The following is a 19,944-nucleotide window of genomic DNA, read 5'->3' as shown; positions in this document are numbered from 1 at the left end:
ATAGCATTATCCCGCTTTTCACATGGCCCGCTTACCTAACCTGAAGATTTGACAGGTCCGGTTTTTTATAGAAACGACTGCCTGTCTGACCTTCCAACCCGCGAAGGGAAAACCAGCCCAATACAGGTTAGGTCACATACCGCCAAAAATGCATTTCTCGGGAATGTGGGTTTCCTCACGATGGTTTCCTTCACCACTGAGCACGTGATAATTATTTATGATACAAAGAAAAGGCCACATCAAAGCAATATTACAATTTGACATTTGCCCATATAAAAGCAAGTGCGCAATGTGATATAACAACAAATGTCAAATAGCAATATTGTTTTTATAGGTGAATTGTTTCAATGTGGCCTTTTAACCTCTCTGGGGTACATTGGTTGAGGGGAGATCTGTGCCCAGCAGTGGGTCGTGTATAGGCTGTTGTTATTTATAATGTTCTTTTTTTTAAATGTAACTATTCATAAATTGTGCTACTTAACGTTGTATGTGTCGCCAGCAGGCATCGGCAAGCTGTCCGGCGAGGGCAAGCACCTGGCTGACCCGGAGGTGCTGCGACGGCTGACGTCGTCGGTGTCGTGCGCACTGGACGAGGCGGCCGCCGCGCTCACGCGCATGCGCAGCGACCAGCCGCCCCACCACCACCGCCACCACCACCAGGACAAGCCGTGAGTCTCCCCCCCCCCCCCACACACACACACACACACACACATACACACGTACACATACATTCTGATATATTTTAGATGTGATTTTTTTTAACAAAACCTCGATATTTTTTAATTAACTATCGTGCCTATTGCGAGCCCAACAGGCGAGGCAACATGTGTTCCTCTTCCATTAATTTCTGTCAGTCGTCATCTCAGTACTCACACCTTTCACACACATATCCTTCTTTATACAATCCATCCACACTTTCTTGGGCCGTTCCCTACCCATCCATCCACATCCATACTCATAACTTTCCTCAACGCAAGAAAATAGACAATCTCTGTAGGTAAAGCTTTATTATTAAGCTTTGTCACTATTAAATCAACACATTAATTATTTACTCATTTATTTTTTTTGGACTATAAATCTTATATTTTGTTAGTAAAAGCATATACATACAAGGTGTTAGTGACATCGTAACGAAAACTTTGAGGGATGCTTCAGATCATGATTCAGAGTTGATATCAAGTGGATTTTTCCGTCGCAAAAGTATGTAACTGAGAATACTAATTCCGACAGGCAATTCCGCTTTATATCAACTGAGAATTATGGTCTGAATCATCGCCCTCAGTATTCGTTAAGGCGTCACTAACACCCTGTATAGTTTGTTAGTGTTTATATGACAAAAACTCAACAACCAACATGCAAGAAAAGTAACAAAATAAACTAATTAATTATATGTAATATAAATAAAAGTAGCGACTGTTGGACTAGAGATAGTATTATTATGATTTCTAATACAAACCCCTATTGATCCTGAAGTCAACTTATCTATGTTTAGGTATATAATACAAACACTTCTTCTTATCGTGTGGGTTGTGAAGTGGAATACCAGCCTCATCAACCCTGGTGAAGGGTTACTATTGAGCCGCCAAAGGCCCCTAACATGGCTCCCCCTGGCATGTAACGACTACTTACTTACATCATTAAGTAATAACCGGGACCAATGGCTTAACGTGCCTTCCGAAGCACGGATCATCTTACTTGCGGACAATCTGGTGATGAGCCAGTAATGTCCTAACCAAACTAGGGATCACAAAGTGATTTTTGTGATATGTCCCCACAGGGATTCGAACCCGGGGCCTCCGGATCGTGAGTCCAACGCTCAACCACTGGACCACAGAGGCTGATACACTAATAATCCCTCTTAAAAACTGATTGTATACATTTTAATGGTTCGTTATACTACAAACTACATACTGTTAGACAGAAAAGAATCATATCGACTGATACATCGCTATGCTCATAAACGTCACAACACGAGCTTACGTACTTTGACAGATCTAATTCTTGCCGCGCATTGAGACGACTGTAAATTGTTATCTTATTGAAATATAATCAATAATTGTACTGAACTAGTCTTTCTGTTTAATAATACATACTTTTTTAGCATATTATTATGTTGCGATGTGAAATTATTAGCAAAAAAAAACTGCCACACACAATTCCCCGTTTCCTTATCTGTATTTCGACACGGTTTTATCCTTTTTGCTTTAATTCGATAGTTATAATATGATTAACATTTACTATTACTATGGCGCAAAGATAGTTTCACTAGCTTTCGTTGTTAATTAGGCATTACAGTTAATTATTCTACAACGATAACTAGTTTAAAATCTGACGATTGGTATGTCTTCATGGCACGTTATACATAACATAAACGTTGGTAAGAAGCGTAACTCCATAACTCATAGTAAAAGTTTCACTCGCGTTGCGTTGAAACGAACGGATTCTGCATTTTATATGCGGGAGTATGTCACTCGGCAACTATTTAAATGTCTACATGAATGCTGCGCGCGATCTAATCTCTGTACGTGCGTACTCCATTTATAGACCTTTTTATTTATACACACATTGAATCCTCATACTTCCTTCCTGTGTGTGTGTACGGTCACGAGCATTAATATGTATACACTGTACCATGTCACATTAACATTTTTGACAAATTGAACCGTAAGTCTCAGTAATTGTCAAATATGTCAGTGCGATAGGGTTCTAAAGTGGGTACAGGTGATGCTCATGACTGTACCACAACTTCCACGATGAAAATCCGAGATTGAGTCTAACACCAACAAGAAGGAAAGTAAAACAAAGAAGAGAAATACCTCATTTTGAGGGAAAACATCGTGAGGAAACCCACATTCCCGAGAAATGCATTTTCGGAAGTATATGACCTAGCCTGTATTGGGCTGGTTTTCCCTTCGCGGGTTGGAAGGTCAGACAGGCAGTCGCTTCTGCAAAAAACCGGACTGTCAAATCTTTAGGTTAGGTTAGCGGACGGACGGAGATGATGATGGATGAGTCTAACACCCGTATTCTAAGATTTTAACACACCTTCCTCGACTTCGTCCTCAGATGATGCGACCTTAAGGAAGGCCTCGAACTCCGATACTAAAATGATCAGTTGAGGCCGAGTCGAGTTGAGGAAGTTTCCAATTTCCATCTTAATACGGGTGTATTTACAATTTGTACTTAATTCTCTTAAAATCACAACGTGATTTATCATATTGTCGCCTTTATTGACAACCAAGTAAACGCCTTTTAAAAACTCACTTCAATAAAACCTCAATTTCTTACAATTAATTTCAATCCGGATAAAAATTGCGACCACAATTTATTACCTGAATTGAAACTAGCTTGTCTTTGCAGAGGTTTTGTTAACAAAAATCACACCCGAATATGATTTTTCAAAAAGACGCTTGCGTTGTTTTAAAGCGAGTACATTCACTTTATGTTTGGATTTGCCAGCTACATTCGAGCTCACAAGACAAGAGACATAAGGTCACCGTCGTTGCATACGACAAAGGGAATGTATAATCTTCCACAAAGATTATATCTGACTACTTCCAATGTCGCATAATTTATACAAGCGTTGAATCTTCATATTTCCTTCCTGAACGTTCCACAATTATGATGAAAATCCGAGATTGAGTCGGTACCGCGTGCGTCTCCCGGGCCGGTTGTGATCGAGTCGACGATTCTCCTTTCGGTCCGGTCGAGGCGCGCGCGCGACTATGATTCTTGAAGCTTTGATCTTATCTGATTTGACCTTTGAATCTATAGATACACAAATCTGTGTGTAGGTTTTTTACAATGAGATAATGTTTCAGGACGCAATGCGGGTCGACGGCGACGGGGACGACGGGGCCGGTAGGGTCGTCAAGCGCGGAAGGTGCTCCATCCTTAGCTGAAGCCTGTTCCGATGGCGACGTGGGAACTGTCCGCAAGCTGTTGACCGAGGGGCGCAGCGTCCACGAGACCACGGAGGAGGGGGAGTCGTTACTGTCTCTCGCTTGTTCCGCCGGGTACTACGAACTCGCGCAGGTGCTACTCGCCATGCATGCCAGTGTCGAGGATAGAGGCATCAAGGTAAACACACCTTTTTTACCTTCAAGCAACTAACTGTTGAATCTAAGAAAGACGCGTTTATTATTGAATGACGCAGTAACACCCAATAACAATATGAAACAACATAAAATGTCAATTGAAAAGTACATCTATCCAAGCATTTCTTGCCAGTGCCTTTGAAATAAAATTTTAATATTTTAACGTCCTTTTAGTAAGCATATATCGATGTGTACATTTCTTGCAAGTCATTGTCTTACGCAAACAGGTTAGCGTAAAAAGGATGCGAGACTAAAGTGAGCTATGAAGCTCGAAATACTTACTCAGGTAAAATTTTACCATCTCTCTGGGTCTTACTTTAGTCTAAATGGCAATAGGTCGTTAAGGAGTAAGGGGGAGCGCGGATTGTTTGTCTCGCTTGCATTTAGGTGGTAAGGCGTCTCATGATAAGAATGAGAGTTTTGTATGGAATGTCCAGTGAGTGACTGCAGTCCCAGGATTTTATGATGGCTTTAAACCCAATGCAAAGTACTAAGGGTCCTTTACTTGTAGGGCGACTGCACCCCCCTCATGGAAGCGGCAAGCGCGGGGCACGTGGACATCGTGCGGCTGCTGATCGCGCACGGGGCCGACGTGAACGCGGTATCAGGCTCCGGCAACACCCCCCTCATGTACGCATGCGCGGGTGGCCACGAAGACTGTGTGCGCGCACTGCTCGAGAACGGCGCCAACGTCGAGGACCACAACGAGAACGGACACACGCCGCTGATGGAGGTATACTTACTGTTGTAACTCTATATTATACTCTATACTCTTGCAAACGAGATTTCCAGACATAAATAATTTAGATAATGGAATGGGAGTGGAATTCCCTGCCGTTTTCTGTATATCCGAATGCATGTAGCCCGGCACTTTCAATGCCTTCAAACCTTCTGGGCGGGGTCCATCTTAGGCGTCGTCAATGCCTTTAGCCAAGTCTGAGGCTAAAAGCAAACCCATAAAATCTAAAAAAGGGTTTGGATTTTAGACGGACATTCGGTCTTATGACTATACTGGCAACACTGGCAATGCGCATGCGTACAACGGCCTAGGATAATCAAGAGTCCCGATATATCGGTGCTCCTACCCGTGCGTTTAATTTCTTCTCCTTTAGTATGGTTTGTAAGGTCGACGACAATTTTTACAAATCCTAGTGTCAGGGTTATTGAGGCGCCAAACGCCCCTAACATACCTCCAAAAATGCATTTCTCGGGAATGTGGATTCCCGCACGATGTTTTCCTTCACCGCTGAGCACGTGATAATCATTTATGGTCTAAACGTGATTTCGATAACAATTTTGGAAATCGTTGGATTAGGCCCGTGCTGGATTCGAACCTACTATCTGACAGTGTTGAGTCAAACCATCTTCCAACTGGGCTACGACGGCAACCTTACAGTGAATTATCATTACCCAGGACGAAGAGATGTACATAACATAATATCCCCCACCCCCCCTTTCATAGTTATATATCAATATGTAAAAGTTGCATTTCCGATATATTTACTAACTGTCCACTGTCGAAACCACAGGCAGCGTCGGCAGGACACGTTGGCGTCGCGAAGATCCTTCTCGAGCACGGCGCGGGCATCAACACGCACTCCAACGAGTTCAAGGAGTCGGCGTTGACGCTCGCTTGCTACAAGGTGTGTAACCTACTATTCTAATCTAATCTAGCCTACAAGATCCCTCACTCACTCACCAAACATTCACACACACACACATTAACTTCACGACTCACCAAATTTAATTGTACGCCTACCGGCAGATCACAGCGATTTTATTATTATTCTTGTTACATCTACCCTCTGAATTTGAGATCCTACTGCTGGGCAATGGCATCTCTTTCGTCTTTCCATTTTTCGCGGTTCTGTACGTACTCTGGCCAGTCCCGTCGAAATACACTACGTTCAAAAACTGGAATCGCTAATGTGGGAGGTAAATACGCCAGACTTAAATGGGATTAGGCCGGACATGTTTGTCGCCTGCACCCTGAGCGGTGGGCACGGATCGTCACGCATTGGGTGCCTCATGACGGGTACACGCGTCGTGGTGGACCTTGCGTGAGATAGCGTGACCCTTGAATGAGATGGTGTAACGACTTAGACGCTTGCCGGAGGGACTGGCCGGAAGTATTGAATAAAATATCTTTATTCAGTTGGGGAGTCGAAAAGAAGAGTCAATTTTTACATAACGAACGTCTCATCCGCCTAAAATTACTGCAGCTTCTCACAACCCTTCATATAAATGACGCCTATACCTCGTCAAATGTCGTTTGATTGGAATGATAGTTGTCAGAACAACACAAATTCCTTAAGACTCTTTCGCACTAGATCTTATACTGTATTAGGGGAAAAGCAACAGAGCTTCTCTGTTACGCGAGCCTCCACTCGTCTTCTCTTTATCTCCGCAAACTGAAGCATTGTGTTAACATATGAATGCACATTATCATCACTTAGGGCCACCTGGATATGGTTCGGTTCCTGCTAGCCGCCGGTGCGGACCGCGAGCACAAGACGGACGAGATGCACACAGCGCTTATGGAGGCCAGCATGGACGGACACGTGGAGGTGGCGCGGCTGCTGCTCGACTCCGGGGCGCAGGTTCGTTGTTCTAACATAGCATATTATGACGTCACCTTGGCGTGGAAATACACCACGCAATAGACAAGATAGTTTCGATCCAAATAAAAACTGTTATCTAAATTTTTACCTGGATTCATTCCTGGATCTGTCTTTATTTATTAACCAGAATTTCATAATTCATCTTTGATGGTGATAGTGAATTATGGAAGGAAATCACTGTCCTTCCAGACGTATCCGTCGACGGCGACACCCTCAGCTAGTGTTAGCCTGGGCTCTCGCATGGACGCGAAAACCAAATTACAGAATTTCATAATTCGTCTTTAAGTACTTACACAACCCATTTGTGTGTTGTATCCTCCATAGTTTCTTCTGTACTAAAGTGAGGTCTGTGTTCGCAGGTGAACATGCCAACGGACAGCTTCGAGTCCCCGCTGACGCTGGCGGCGTGCGGCGGCCACGTGGAGCTGGCGATGCTGCTGCTGGAGCGCGGCGCCAACATCGAGGAGGTCAACGACGAGGGGTACACGCCGCTCATGGAGGCCGCTAGGGAGGGTATGTAGAATTTAACGGACACCTCGTGGAGCTGGCAATGATCCGCTCCACGGAATAGAAGAAGTTGGAAGAGCCAAGTGAGCGCGAAACGCGCGCCATACAAGTATTAGCAAGTTCATACTTCAACTTTGCTCTCCACTCCTCCGCAGACTTCACGAAACCACAGAGTTCTGCGAAAATATATTAAAAGGTCAAGGTCGTCTTGTACATTATAATCTGCAGGGCATTAAGTAAAATATCGAGTATAATGCAAGGAGGGATTCCTTATCACAGGAAAGTTAATCACTTAGTATGATCGGCTATTTATCGAAAAAAATCAAAATATCAACTCAGACTCATGATCTGTATCATCCCTCAAAGTTTTCCTTGCAATTTCACTGACACCCTGTATTGTATGTATACCTAAATGATAAAATGCCTGGGATTAAATGTGTTCCTCTAATTTTAGTTATTACATAACTTGTAATGTATACCTACATTGATTTAAAACATATTGGTGCTGTTGCAGTTTCTTGTTATTTCTTCTCCTCATAACACCTTGCGAAATGACGTAGATACAAAAATGTCTTCAATCAATAATATTTTTTTGCACACCGACATATACAACGGACAGAAACATACGAATAAAAATAAGCACAATAGGCGGCCTTCAACAAGTTTATCCATAATGATTACGTCGAATAAATGATTCTGATTTCTGATTATCTTTGAAGTAAGTATCAATTTAGTAATATTTATAATAATCCACAGGTCACGAAGAAATGGTGGCGCTTCTCCTCGGCCAGGGTGCGCAGATCAACGCGCAGACGGACGAGACGCAAGAGACGGCGCTGACCCTCGCCTGCTGCGGCGGGTTCCTCGAGGTGGCGGACTTCCTCATCAAGGCGGGGGCGGACGCTGAGCTCGGCGCCTCCACGCCGCTCATGGAGGCATCGCAGGAAGGACACCTTGAACTCGTGCGGTTAGTATTGTACTACTCTCTCTAATCTGGTACAGAGACACTTGGAGCTCCAACGTTAAACTGATAATTGTCAGGCTTATTGTTATGTTGATATTGTTAGGCTTGAACATTTTAAACAGCCTCTTTTATTACAAATGGGTATGCTCTCTTATCTTCCCTGATGTGTTTTTTTTTATATATTCGTCGTGTCTTAATAGAAGGAAAGAGAGGAAGGGGAAGACCAAGAAGAGCTCACATAGAACAAATTAAAGAGAAAGCTCACTTCCTGATTCATACAAAAGTCAAGGACGGAGAAATCTACAATTAATATGGTGATGGGTTTACTACTCTTGACATTTTCCCTCTTGAAGAAGTTAAGAAAGTGTCGAACAATATTCCGCCCACTATTGGAAACTGAGTAATTGTCTCAAATCTCCTCAATTATCCAGTGGGGGTATTAAGTGTAGCACTCAAGAGCTCGTTAGCCCAATACCAGTTTTTAAAGTATCAAAAATCTTCTATAAATCTGTTTATACTATTGTAAATATTTGCAGATACCTCTTGAACGCGGGCGCGGACGTGCACGCTCAGACGCAAACGGGCGACACGGCGCTGACGTACGCGTGCGAGAACGGCCACACGGACGTAGCCGACCTGCTGCTGCGCGCTGGCGCCAAGCTGGAGCACGAGAGCGAGGGCGGCCGCACGCCGCTCATGAAGGCCTGCCGCGCCGGACACCTCTGCACCGTGCAGTTCCTCGTCGGGAAGGTACAGTTTTAAAATCAAATGTGTTTGCTCTCACCATTACATAACATAGCATCACGCCTGTAATCCCCGTAGGGGTAGGCAGAGCTGTATAGTATATACGCCCACTCCTCATCAGCTATATTTAAGAGCGAGCTTATTGCCATTAACCGGGTAACAATCCTGGAAATCACGTGATATCAATTATCTGTTATCCAAAGTCATAAAGTCTAAAGTCCAGATTATAACAATAATACTGTTATTCCAGCATCTAACACAAGACATTCCACACCCGCAGGGCGCAGACGTGAACCGCATGACGGCCAACGGCGACCACACGCCGCTGTCGCTAGCATGCGCTGGCGGGCACGCCGATGTGGTCAAGTTCCTGCTGGCCTGCGACGCCGACCCCTTCCGCAAACTCAAGGACAACTCCACCACGCTCATAGAAGCAGCCAAGGGCGGACACACTGCTGTTGTGCAGCTGTTACTCGACTACCCGCACTCCGTCATGTTGCCCAGAGGTGATATACTGCCAATATTAGTACACCTCGTCTTATACATACACTACAGATTGACGTTATCGTACACGCGCATCTGTGTATGACGGACGTCTGTCTGACACTCATACGATTGGAGTATTACTGGTCGAGACCGAATTTCAACCTAATTTCTAGCGGAACTATTGAATGATGATTGTCTATGATAGATCATTTATTCAATTTTGTTTATAAAAATTGTGTTTGCAAAAACACAATATTAAACCTTTTGCGATAGAATTACAGTGGATAATTACGTAAAAATAGGTATCAGTCCTATGGGTCAGGATCCTTATCACAAACATACGAGAGGGGCAGTCAGGATCCTTATTACACACAGCTCAAAGGTTAACTAAGACCGAGGGGGCAGTGCAGGGAGAAATAAATTCTTCCTTTTTGAGGACATCTAAAGAAATGATGATTATGTCTCATGTTTTCGCAGCGTCTGTGATTGATTTAACGTTCGGTGTTAGTATAAACGGATTATTTATTATTATATGAATTAATGTAAAGGGTTCGACCTGAAACCTGATACAGCCCGAATGGCCACTGCGACTTCGTCAGATCTATTGTGACTTTGAATGGGATTCCCATAGAACTGTTTACTAGATTATAAATTGTTTTCCCGTTACTATGACCAGTTATAGCAGTAAAGCTCCGTACGGCCCATTCGCTTTATTTTAGTTTTAGGTCCAATTCGCAATTTGAGCGAACATCGATTGTTCCATGTCAGGACCCATGTAACTATTACGTACTTACTAACTAATTAAACGTAACTAGTAGCTTGGACAAACGGGTTGTACACTAAGTAGGGTGATTGTCGTCCCCGTCGGGAGTGCGTGGATGGTAAAGCGAGTGGTTCCCCAGCAGCGGGCACGCCGGCGGCGGGCGAGGACGGGCCGGGGCTGTCGGCGGCGCAGGCGGCGGCGCTGGGCCTGAGCCACGCGGCGGCGCCCGGCGCGGCCGGCGCGCGCGCGCTGCTGCCCACCGTGCAGCCGCCGCCCGCGCAGCCGCCCGCCGCGCAGCCGCTCGCTGCGCAGCCGCCTGCCGCGCAGCCGCCCACTGCGCAGCCGCACCCCGACCTCTCCGCCAACTTCGCCAAGATGTACCTCGACGGTGAGCCTGTAGTGCATTATACATGTCGTAGCCTAGATCCTGGAATTTATTTCTTGATGTGCTCGATAATTTCATGAAAATAATTTTATTCGATTCATTAATCGAATAATGGATTCCAGGTAATTTTATTTGATTTCTTTTGACTTCAGTCGATTTTAGTCGATTACACACAATTTTCCCCAATTCAGTCGATTTTACTCGAATCCAATAAATTCTAGGCTATTTTATATCATTATTTTTGAATTCAGACGATTTTAGTCGAATCGAGTCGATTCCTGGAGATTTTATTTAAATTCTGTAGAATTCCGTCGATTACAGTTAATTTTGTCGAATTCAGTCGATTTTAATCAAATTCAGTCGATTTTAGTCAAATTCAGTCGATTTTAGCGAAATCAATCGATTGTAACGATTTCATCGATTATATTTTTTTAAACTTGATTGATGAATTAATGGAATTGTAGAATTTTCCATATCGATAGTATCGATTAGATAAATAATTTTGGACCTAAGAAATTAATCTATTATCGGGCAACGCTATTGGCACACATAAACCTCATAACATGAACACCGCCTACATTAATGATATGGTCAAACGTTGATTGAAACGATATGGCCAACTTAAGTTGGCTATTTCATGAAATGGTCGAACACATGAAATGATCAATTCTAAGATCTGGCCACGACATACATATACGGGGTGTAAGTGACATCGTAACGAATACGGGGGGGGGAATGATTCAGACCATGTTTCTGAGTTGATATCAAGTGGAATTTTCCGTCGCAAAATTCATGATTTTTATTTACTTTTTTAAATTATTTTCAATTCTATACTTTTGCGATGAAAAATTCCACTTGATATTAACTCAGAATAATCAGCTGTTTCATCCCACTCAGTATTCGTTACGATGTCACTTACACCCCGCACAAGTACATACTGTACCCATACAAGTAGGTATGGGTGTTAGTGACACCGCAACAAATACTGAGGGGGATGATTCAGACCATGATTCTGAGTTGATATCAAGTGGAATTTTCCGTCGGAAAATTCATGAAAATTTTTGTTTTTCTTTTTATTATTTTCTGTTCCATACTTTTGCGACGGAAAATTCTACTTCATATCATCTCAGAATCATGGTCTCAATCATCCCTCAAAGTTTTCGTTACGACGTCACTAACACCCTGTATACCTACGTAAAGTTTCGCCCGTATCTGTTAACAGCAGCAGGACTAGTGGGAGTGAAGGAGAGTCATGTGTCATTAGAGCTTCCTCACGGCGCGACGCAATTCGTGCGATATGAAACAAATGTTGCTACGCTCTTTCACTATAAGTTCAGATAATCTTCTCCCAGTACTCACGCGATTTCATGACATTCTAAGTTTATTGTCTATTTGCAACAATAGAAATCTATAAACGTCGACGTTTTAAAATTCACCAATCGTTATTAAATGCCGTTTGGCATTTTCATTTAAACAATCACGAACAGATCTAAAATTGAAATATCGTCCAGGTCGCAAGAAGCAGGGCGCGAGCACCACCAGCAGCCCCATGTCGGCGGCGCCGCCCGCCGCGGCCCCCGCGGGCCCGGCGCCCGCGGCGGCCCCCGGCGCGTGCTACGCGGGCGGCAAGCACAAGTGCGCGCGCAAGCAGCGCGCCGCGCCCACGCACCCCGACCACCACCTGCCGCCGCCGCCAGACATACTCGACGACCAGGTACGAGGCGCATGCGCCGCTACACCTACACAACACTACGCGTAACACATAAAAATGTCGATTATATAATGTGAACGACATTGCGCCTACACGAGAAGAGAGAGCAGTTAGTCACAATGATAAATACACAATAATACAGCTTGCGTCTATTCAGAAGATATAGGGGTATTTCCCCTAAAACGGAGTGGACAGGAGACTAACTCTGTCGTTCAAGAATGGACCAACGGTGCATCTTCGCCGCTCGTTCCCTCTCCTTTCCGCTTTGATAGAAATACACTCTAACTCCACAGAAGATACGTGCACTTGTCGGGATATAATTTTAACTAGAAATACTCCTGGGTAATACCCTCTATATTTGGAAGATATGTATTATAAAATGAGATATTTACTCAACAAAAATAGCTTGCACATTTTCACACTAACAAAAATGTTAATAACAATGATAGTCTGATATTTGGAAGCAGTACCTAATTGCTTTCGATGTCCGATAATAACTAACAAAGCTCTGCCTTATAAAGTAAAGTACTACATAAAACAGTATCTTATTCCCTAACAAACATTTACATTTACAAGTTAGGGGATTCTCGATAGTTATACATTGAATGGGCAAATATTTCTAAGCCCACTAAGGCACTCCTTTCAACACTGTTCTAATATAACGTCGCCTTACGATGTTATTAGCAACTAAATGCATCACATCGGAAAATTAGTAACATTATCCACCGGTAATGGCGCTGGTGTAGCTTTGTTTTGTTTTGCGTCATGGCGGCGATCAATTATTCTGTTGTAAAAGCGATTAATAATGTGAACATAGAAGTCAAAATGGCAGTGAAACAACTTTATATACTTATAATAAAAACCAGGTAAGCGACTTTTCGAAAAACCACATTCTGATGTGATATTGAGCCGTGGTAGCCCAGTTGGTAGAACGCTTGCCTCTCTCACTTTGAGGTCGCAGGTTCAAATCCCAGTACAGGCCTAAGCCAATGTATGTCGAATTTCTTTCGAATTCACGTTTGAATCATAAGTGATTATCACGCGCTCAGCGGTGAAGGAAAACATCGTGAGGAAACCTACGTTCCTGAAAAATGCATTTTCGGAGGTATGTGACCTAAACAGTATTGGGCTGGTTTTCCCTTCGCGGGTTGGAAGGTCAGACAGGCAGTCGCTTCTGTAAAAAACTGGACCTGTCAAATCTTCAGGTTAGGTAAGCTCTGTGAAAAGCGGGACAATGCTAGGGATTATGATGATGATGATGACATTCTGATGTAATATTCTTAAACAAAACCTCGATTTATTTCAATTACCTAAGTTCATTCCGAGAGAGAAACTATCTTGTCTATGCAAGGTTTGGTTAACAGAAATCACATTGGAATGTGATTTTTCAATAAAAGGTGACGATATTATGTTGATAGTTCAAGAAATCTGTATGAGAAAACTTTATTGTCTCTTAAGTTGTAAATCAGCTATTTGTATAGTGAAAATGTTTGTTAGGTAATTTGTGCTGATCAATAACATCAGCCCATGCCTTTATATATGAAAATATCCAGTTGCTTAGCAATTTCCCTTCACCGCTGTAGATATGCCACGAGACGATGGCTAAGCTATCCCTCCCGCCCGGCTTTACCTGGAAGGACGTTACCAAGAAACGCAAAAATAAAGATCCCATTGATCACGATTTCAATGTGAGTCGATACATTGATATTTTAGACGATGTTGGGAATGTACCGTCCTCGTAGTTAGTTGGATTCCTGGTGGCTTAACACGTTTCGCCAAAGTTAAATGCGGTCTGTGAGATTCTACTCTATGTGTAAGATTGATATGATTATGGGGGGGGGGGGGGTGTTTAAAAGGCGTCATTGAAGTATACACATAAAAAAAAACAATATTTCTATTTAGACGCAATATTGCTTTTTAGATGAATAACTTTGATGTGGCCTTTTTACACCCCCTGGCTTCTTCGTACGGAAGACATTACAAACACCTAAATTACTAACTTTGATGGCTTCGTGAAAAGTCATTGAGACGTCATCAAGTCATCATGTTTCTTTTACTATATCGCTTTGTTGCCTTTCCTGTTATATGTAAATAAAACACAAAATATTGAACATTGTGTCTTACGCTTACAGCGCATTTAGATTTGGCGGAATTATAATTCAAGCCGTCTTTGAGTCTCAAAAAAGTAATACTAGCATTACGTTAAACTGTGGTGGTGATTCCTGCAGACACCATCTAATTTTATTTAAAGTTACACCTGTCATTTTCTTATCCGCCGAAAAGGAAAGAGACAGGTAATCGATAGGCATACAATTTATAGAACACACCAATTGTAAGCAGAAGTAACCCGACAGAATTAGTTGACACCACACGCCAAACAGGTTGCATACCAGCCACGCGTCTACTTGAACCTTCCGCATTTTTTAGTCTTTTTAAAATTGACATCTGTCGATCATGCGTCCTTTTCCTTTTCGGTGTATAAGAAAATGACAGGTATAACTTAAAGTTAGGAGGTGTCTCCTGGAATTGGGGGCGAAACATAAAGGTCCATTTCATAAAGCAACATATACCAAATAATCGTCACTGGAATTTTCAGTTATGTACTCATAATTTTACTATGTTTAGAGTCTTAATAACGAGAGAATATGAATAGACCTATTTTGAACCCTATATTTAGATAACCAATGGCTTCTTCTGCTTCTGGATGGAACAGATTAAAGAGAAAGTCTTATAAGGAAATGGAAGAATTGGCCTTTGATAGACAAGAATAGAGAAAGCTTCACCAACAAGAGCGTGGCTCTTAAAATAGTGATAAATGGATTTTAGTTGCAAAAATATATTTGTAGCAACTCACTTTAACGTTTTGCTCACTTTATACATAGTAAACTATTTTGATCGCGTCGAAACGTGAGAAAAGAAAAACACTTAGCTACTTAATTTGTTTTTCCCTGCGTCTCGGCTGCGTTGCTTTGTAGCTTAATGAAATGGACATTCGGCCGGTACAGTAGGCATGCATGATCTGTATTCACAATGACGTAGATAATTATGTGATTGTTGATTATTTTGTAGGTTGACGTTGGGTTGTCGTCGCGAAGTCACTAAATCGCTTTGAATATTGTGGGTCTGATTATATGTAGCTGATATGTAGCGCTTTGTCGGTTCGATAGCAATAAAATCGTAAGGCCGATTGTTATTTTAAAATCCTCCCCCATTCTTTAACTAGTGTCTGGAAATCTCGGCCTTACAAGCTAAAACGCTACTAGTGTTAACTTTCTTAAAATTGGGTTGAAAAGTCCCTTCTGTAAAAAACCGGACCTGTCAAATATCCAGTTTTGGTAACCGGACCCTGTTAGAAACGGGGTAGCGCTATGGAGATGATGATGAAAACTGTAGTTATATTATTAAGTAATAGTTTTGGTTTTAAAGATTATTTATTCTCAAAAAAGGCATACGGTCCCTTACATAAGAAGAAATTTATAATTTAACTTATGCAGTGTCGTACGCACCGCCAATCTTAGTTTAAAATTTACAGTCTATTTATACTTAAGTACAAGACAAAGCGCTCATATAAATATACCCTATAATCTTTAATTTAAATTCTCGACAATAGCCCAAAGAGTAAACGCATATATGTTATATTGGTACTTTATAAACAAGGTAATAATTTGTGAATGAATGTCACAACAGAGACCGGAGGCGCTAGCCGCGGCCCGCAACGAAATCCTACCGGACACCGATCGGAACCTCCTAGTCGACATCAACGACTCGAATGGTCAGTATAATAGCATTTTCTAATGTAAAAGATCTCCTTAATCTCATATTGCCAGGTGCAAATCTTCGCGCTATGAAAGGTGTAAAACAGCAGCAGGGCAGCGAAATAGAATAATATTCTATACTACGTATAGAATGGTAACTCTTCATCCAATTCGTATCCGGATTTACCTCACCCCCTCTGGGTCTTACTTAGTCTTAAATGACCGTAAGCCGCTAAAGAGTAAAGGGGAGCGCGCGTGGTCTGGCTGTCTCGTTTCCACATACGCAGAAAAGCGGTACACGGTAAGATTTTTATATAGTGTCCTGGGCGTGAAATGAAAGTTTGAAGTTTTACTTAATAATGTGAAAATTCTTATCTGAGTACTACAGTTTTGAGTAATGTGTTTGTAACGCCTTTACAATAGTATTCTTACTTTACATTAGTATGATATATCGATTACCTTAGCATACATTCGAGTCTCATCTTTGAGTAGAACTCTCGCATAAGCTTTTAATTTCACTTCGTAAGCACGCAAGGAAATCTACAAAATTCACACTGAATAGTTACAGGAAAACAGGAGAAAACGTAAAGGGCTCCGTCGACTAGATATTCTAAATCTAAGAAAATGTAGTAATAGTAGAGTAAGTGACTCTTCTGGTCAGTATAGAAACACGCGAATGCATTTACAGCGAAATCGCCGATGCGGAAGGAGCATTTTAACAAATAATTGCTCTCTTAGGCATAATTTAGAAGTGCTTTTCCCGCGCCTTTTTGGGTTAGAGGCAGTGCCTTCCAGTAATTAATTATTAAAGGCAGGGCCTACATTATGTGTTGTGCTTGTTGTGAAGGTCCGCCGACGCTGGCCACGTCGGCGCTGCACGCGCTCGACCTCCAGTTCTGCGCACAAGGCAAGTTGATGCCCATCATATTTATCACCTCCATTTTGCTAATCATCGTGAAACTGTCATTCGTTAAACATACATGACCCTTCCATAACTACAAGGAAATGTAAATCTATGTTGTTCGTAATACGGCTCTAGTATCTTGGTTGCTCTAGAGTTGCTCTCAGTGTAAAGAATATTAAATAAGACATACTAATAAAATACCATTCAAATACGCTTCTTGTGTGTACCACGATGCGTCTAATATGTTATTGATAATGTAGCTATTGCACCGTCAAAGCTAACATAGTCGAATTAACAAATTCTTCTTGTGTCGATTGCATTAATTCTAAGTCCATATCTTCTCATTACTCCATTTAAACACGAACATTGACAGACCGCAGCAACACTTCAGCGGGGTGGTCCTGTAAATCTGGTGACCAGTCTCTATCTTAACAAACAGAAATCATTTCCTACGGTTAGCTAACATTTAATCGATCATGAATTGTCACCCTAAGTCAATCACTGGATAGGATTTCTCTCTGTCAAGACAGGAACTTAAGTTTCACGATTAAGCCTCAAATGTAACACGTGTGTATACCCTCTTAGGCGTGACGACAACGCTTCATGTGCCGAGCACGCCGCCGTACCCGCCGCCGGAGCAGCTGTTCCCAGTGCATCAACTCGCCGCCAACCTCAACCAGGTATATGGACAATCTATCTTGTCTATAAACTTAATATATTCGGAACTACGCCTTCCGTCCGTATAACTAAAAATGACCCTGCGCGCCGTGCTCACATGTTCCTATTATGCTAGTAGCATTCCCGCCAATGTAGGCAAGGAAACTTCTCGAGCGAGGATCGCCTCCCTTCACTCGCAACCGACGCCTTATCTCCTTGATGAAGGACCTAGCTTCGGAGCCCCATGGCCAAACGGCTACTTCACAAAGTGATACTTCAAATGCTTCTTCTGAGCCGCAACTTCGACAGTTGCACCGGCCCGTTGTGTACCTGCCAGGTTGTCTATAAAACTATTAACTATGCAGGGTTTGTTCCCGCATCAAGCAAAAACTACTGAATGTATTCGATTAAAATGTTACAGTTTTTTACATTAGCAGCTTGATCAACGTCTGCAGTCAAGCATAGCACTATGTCTCTTTGTCGTTAAACTAGAATATACTCTAGGAAAAATACAACAATATACTTTATAGAATTTCATAAATACCCCTATATTTACCATCCTTTTCCTTCCTAGTCCAACTCTGGGTACATTGTATCGCAGTCCGCCTATAGATACGTAGGTACTGACAATCTTTCACCATCCTGTTCATGATATCCACCTTAAAATCCACAATGGCCATGAGTTTTCTATTGTTAATTCTTTCTACCTATTGCGATAGGGCTTACTTGCTTGACTTGTACCCATCCTGGTACCCTATCTCTTTAAAACGTAGCATGATTAGAATGACAGCAGGACTGAGATATAGTAGATCGCCTAGCGCGAATGAGACGAGAGATATATGTCTTTTGCACTAGCGGCATCAGTTATAAAACGTTGGGCTCATGATCCCGAGGTCCGGGTTCGAATCTCGGTGGGGACATATCATAAAAATCATGTGATCCCTAGTTGGGTTAGGACATTGCAGGCTGATCATCTGAATTCCGAGGGTATGTTAAGCAGTTGGTCCCGGTACAACGAACACGTAACGAATACGTTACACGAGCCATTTCAGGAGCCTTTGTCAGCTCAATGGGAACCTTGCATTGATCTCACGAGAGAAGAAGACTAAACGGTAAACAGCTTAGTACGAAAGTGAGAGATATGTCGCTCTATCATGCTACGTTCTAAGCGGTATACATGACGACCGGTTTAATCGGCGTAAGTGGGTTATATAGAGCATAGTTGTGGAGCGTGGGCGCTGCGGCGGCGGCGCGTGCGGCAAGCTGGGCTGCAAGCTGGTGCTGCTGGACGCGCTGCAGCGCCTGCACCGCCACGGGCCGCACCCGGTACCCATCCTCTCCTCACCATCCTAGCACCGCATCCCACCCGTAACCTTAACTGTATTGCACAATATCATCCTTTAACAGCGCGTCCATTGGAGCGGACTGAACCCAACTTCTACTAAATCAATTTCACAACATAACATCAGCTCAAGACTATATCCAGATTGGAGTAGTCAGAGGTACATCCATCGCAAGATGGACTAAGTACTTCACACCTCACAGAGGTTTCTGTTAAACCAACGTGATAGATAGGTGGTGAGCCGTCTTGGTTGAGCTAAATGTGCCAGTGAAAAGTGCACTTAAGACTTAATCAGGCTTCTTGATGTGTATTTTTGTTTGGAACTTTTTTATTATTTTTTTTCGTTTTTAAAGTCGGCAAGTTCGCGACTGACGTTATTATATTATAGTATTTATACAAGTATGACCGTTTGCTTCGATTCCACTTCAGTGAACGCGCAGATTCCACCGTATTTAAAAAAAGACACAAACATTATTTTCGGACACCACAGATGCAGATAATACAGATCCTTAACCGTTTCCTAACCTTATAATTTTTAAAATCATCCGTGTAATATCTACAGCTATATTTTCTTTCTGAAAATATCGGAACGATACATTGCCAAATAAATAGTTAACTTCAAGGTACCATGTAATGTAAATTCACAATCATTTAAGTAGTTTATACTTACTAAATAATTTTACAAAATTAACAAAATAAATAACTAACTAAATGCTAAATGTTCAGCTCCAACATGAACGTTCTCAGCACCAACTGGCGGAGCTGCAACAACAGCAGTTCCAGTTGGCGCAACAACAGCAACAACAGAAGAAGCCGCAACAACAACCCCAACAACAGTATGCTCAGGACTTGCAGAGGCCTGAGGGCTTCGTGTCACAGGTTTGTTTACTATTCTTTTGACGTTTTGTGTTGTGCTTTAGCCTTATTGTCTAACTCTAACTAGCGGAGCTGCAGCAACGACAGTTCCAATTGGCGCAACAACAACAGAAGCCGCACAACCACTCCAAC

At 42.5% G+C, this 19,944-nt stretch overlaps 1 protein-coding gene across 12 annotated transcripts in view; it reads left to right on the top strand.

The window, feature by feature from the left end:
- The window catches only part of LOC126370189 (ankyrin repeat and KH domain-containing protein 1), a 70,472-nt gene that overhangs the window by 22,327 nt on the left and 28,201 nt on the right, over positions 1 to 19,944 (top strand). For 8 of the 12 annotated variants that reach the window (XM_050014945.1, XM_050014941.1, XM_050014940.1 and 5 more), the window contains 16 exons: positions 500 to 668; positions 3,822 to 4,080; positions 4,609 to 4,830; positions 5,627 to 5,740; positions 6,554 to 6,697; positions 7,078 to 7,231; positions 7,982 to 8,192; positions 8,726 to 8,939; positions 9,214 to 9,439; positions 10,325 to 10,570; positions 12,079 to 12,281; positions 13,862 to 13,966; positions 15,966 to 16,050; positions 16,881 to 16,940; positions 17,523 to 17,617; positions 19,663 to 19,815. In XM_050014945.1, coding sequence (XP_049870902.1) covers positions 500 to 668; positions 3,822 to 4,080; positions 4,609 to 4,830; positions 5,627 to 5,740; positions 6,554 to 6,697; positions 7,078 to 7,231; positions 7,982 to 8,192; positions 8,726 to 8,939; positions 9,214 to 9,439; positions 10,325 to 10,570; positions 12,079 to 12,281; positions 13,862 to 13,966; positions 15,966 to 16,050; positions 16,881 to 16,940; positions 17,523 to 17,617; positions 19,663 to 19,815 — 2,660 coding nt within the window. The remainder of the gene's footprint in view (positions 1 to 499; positions 669 to 3,821; positions 4,081 to 4,608; positions 4,831 to 5,626; positions 5,741 to 6,553; positions 6,698 to 7,077; positions 7,232 to 7,981; positions 8,193 to 8,725; positions 8,940 to 9,213; positions 9,440 to 10,324; positions 10,571 to 12,078; positions 12,282 to 13,861; positions 13,967 to 15,965; positions 16,051 to 16,880; positions 16,941 to 17,522; positions 17,618 to 19,662; positions 19,816 to 19,944) is intronic. The other 4 variants (XM_050014944.1, XM_050014935.1, XM_050014946.1 and 1 more) reach the window with 2 other exon arrangements.

The sequence above is a fragment of the Pectinophora gossypiella genome, chromosome 10 (assembly GCF_024362695.1).
Source record: "Pectinophora gossypiella chromosome 10, ilPecGoss1.1, whole genome shotgun sequence".
NCBI lineage: Eukaryota > Metazoa > Arthropoda > Insecta > Lepidoptera > Gelechiidae > Pectinophora > Pectinophora gossypiella.
This window is presented reverse-complemented; position numbering and strand designations above follow the sequence as displayed.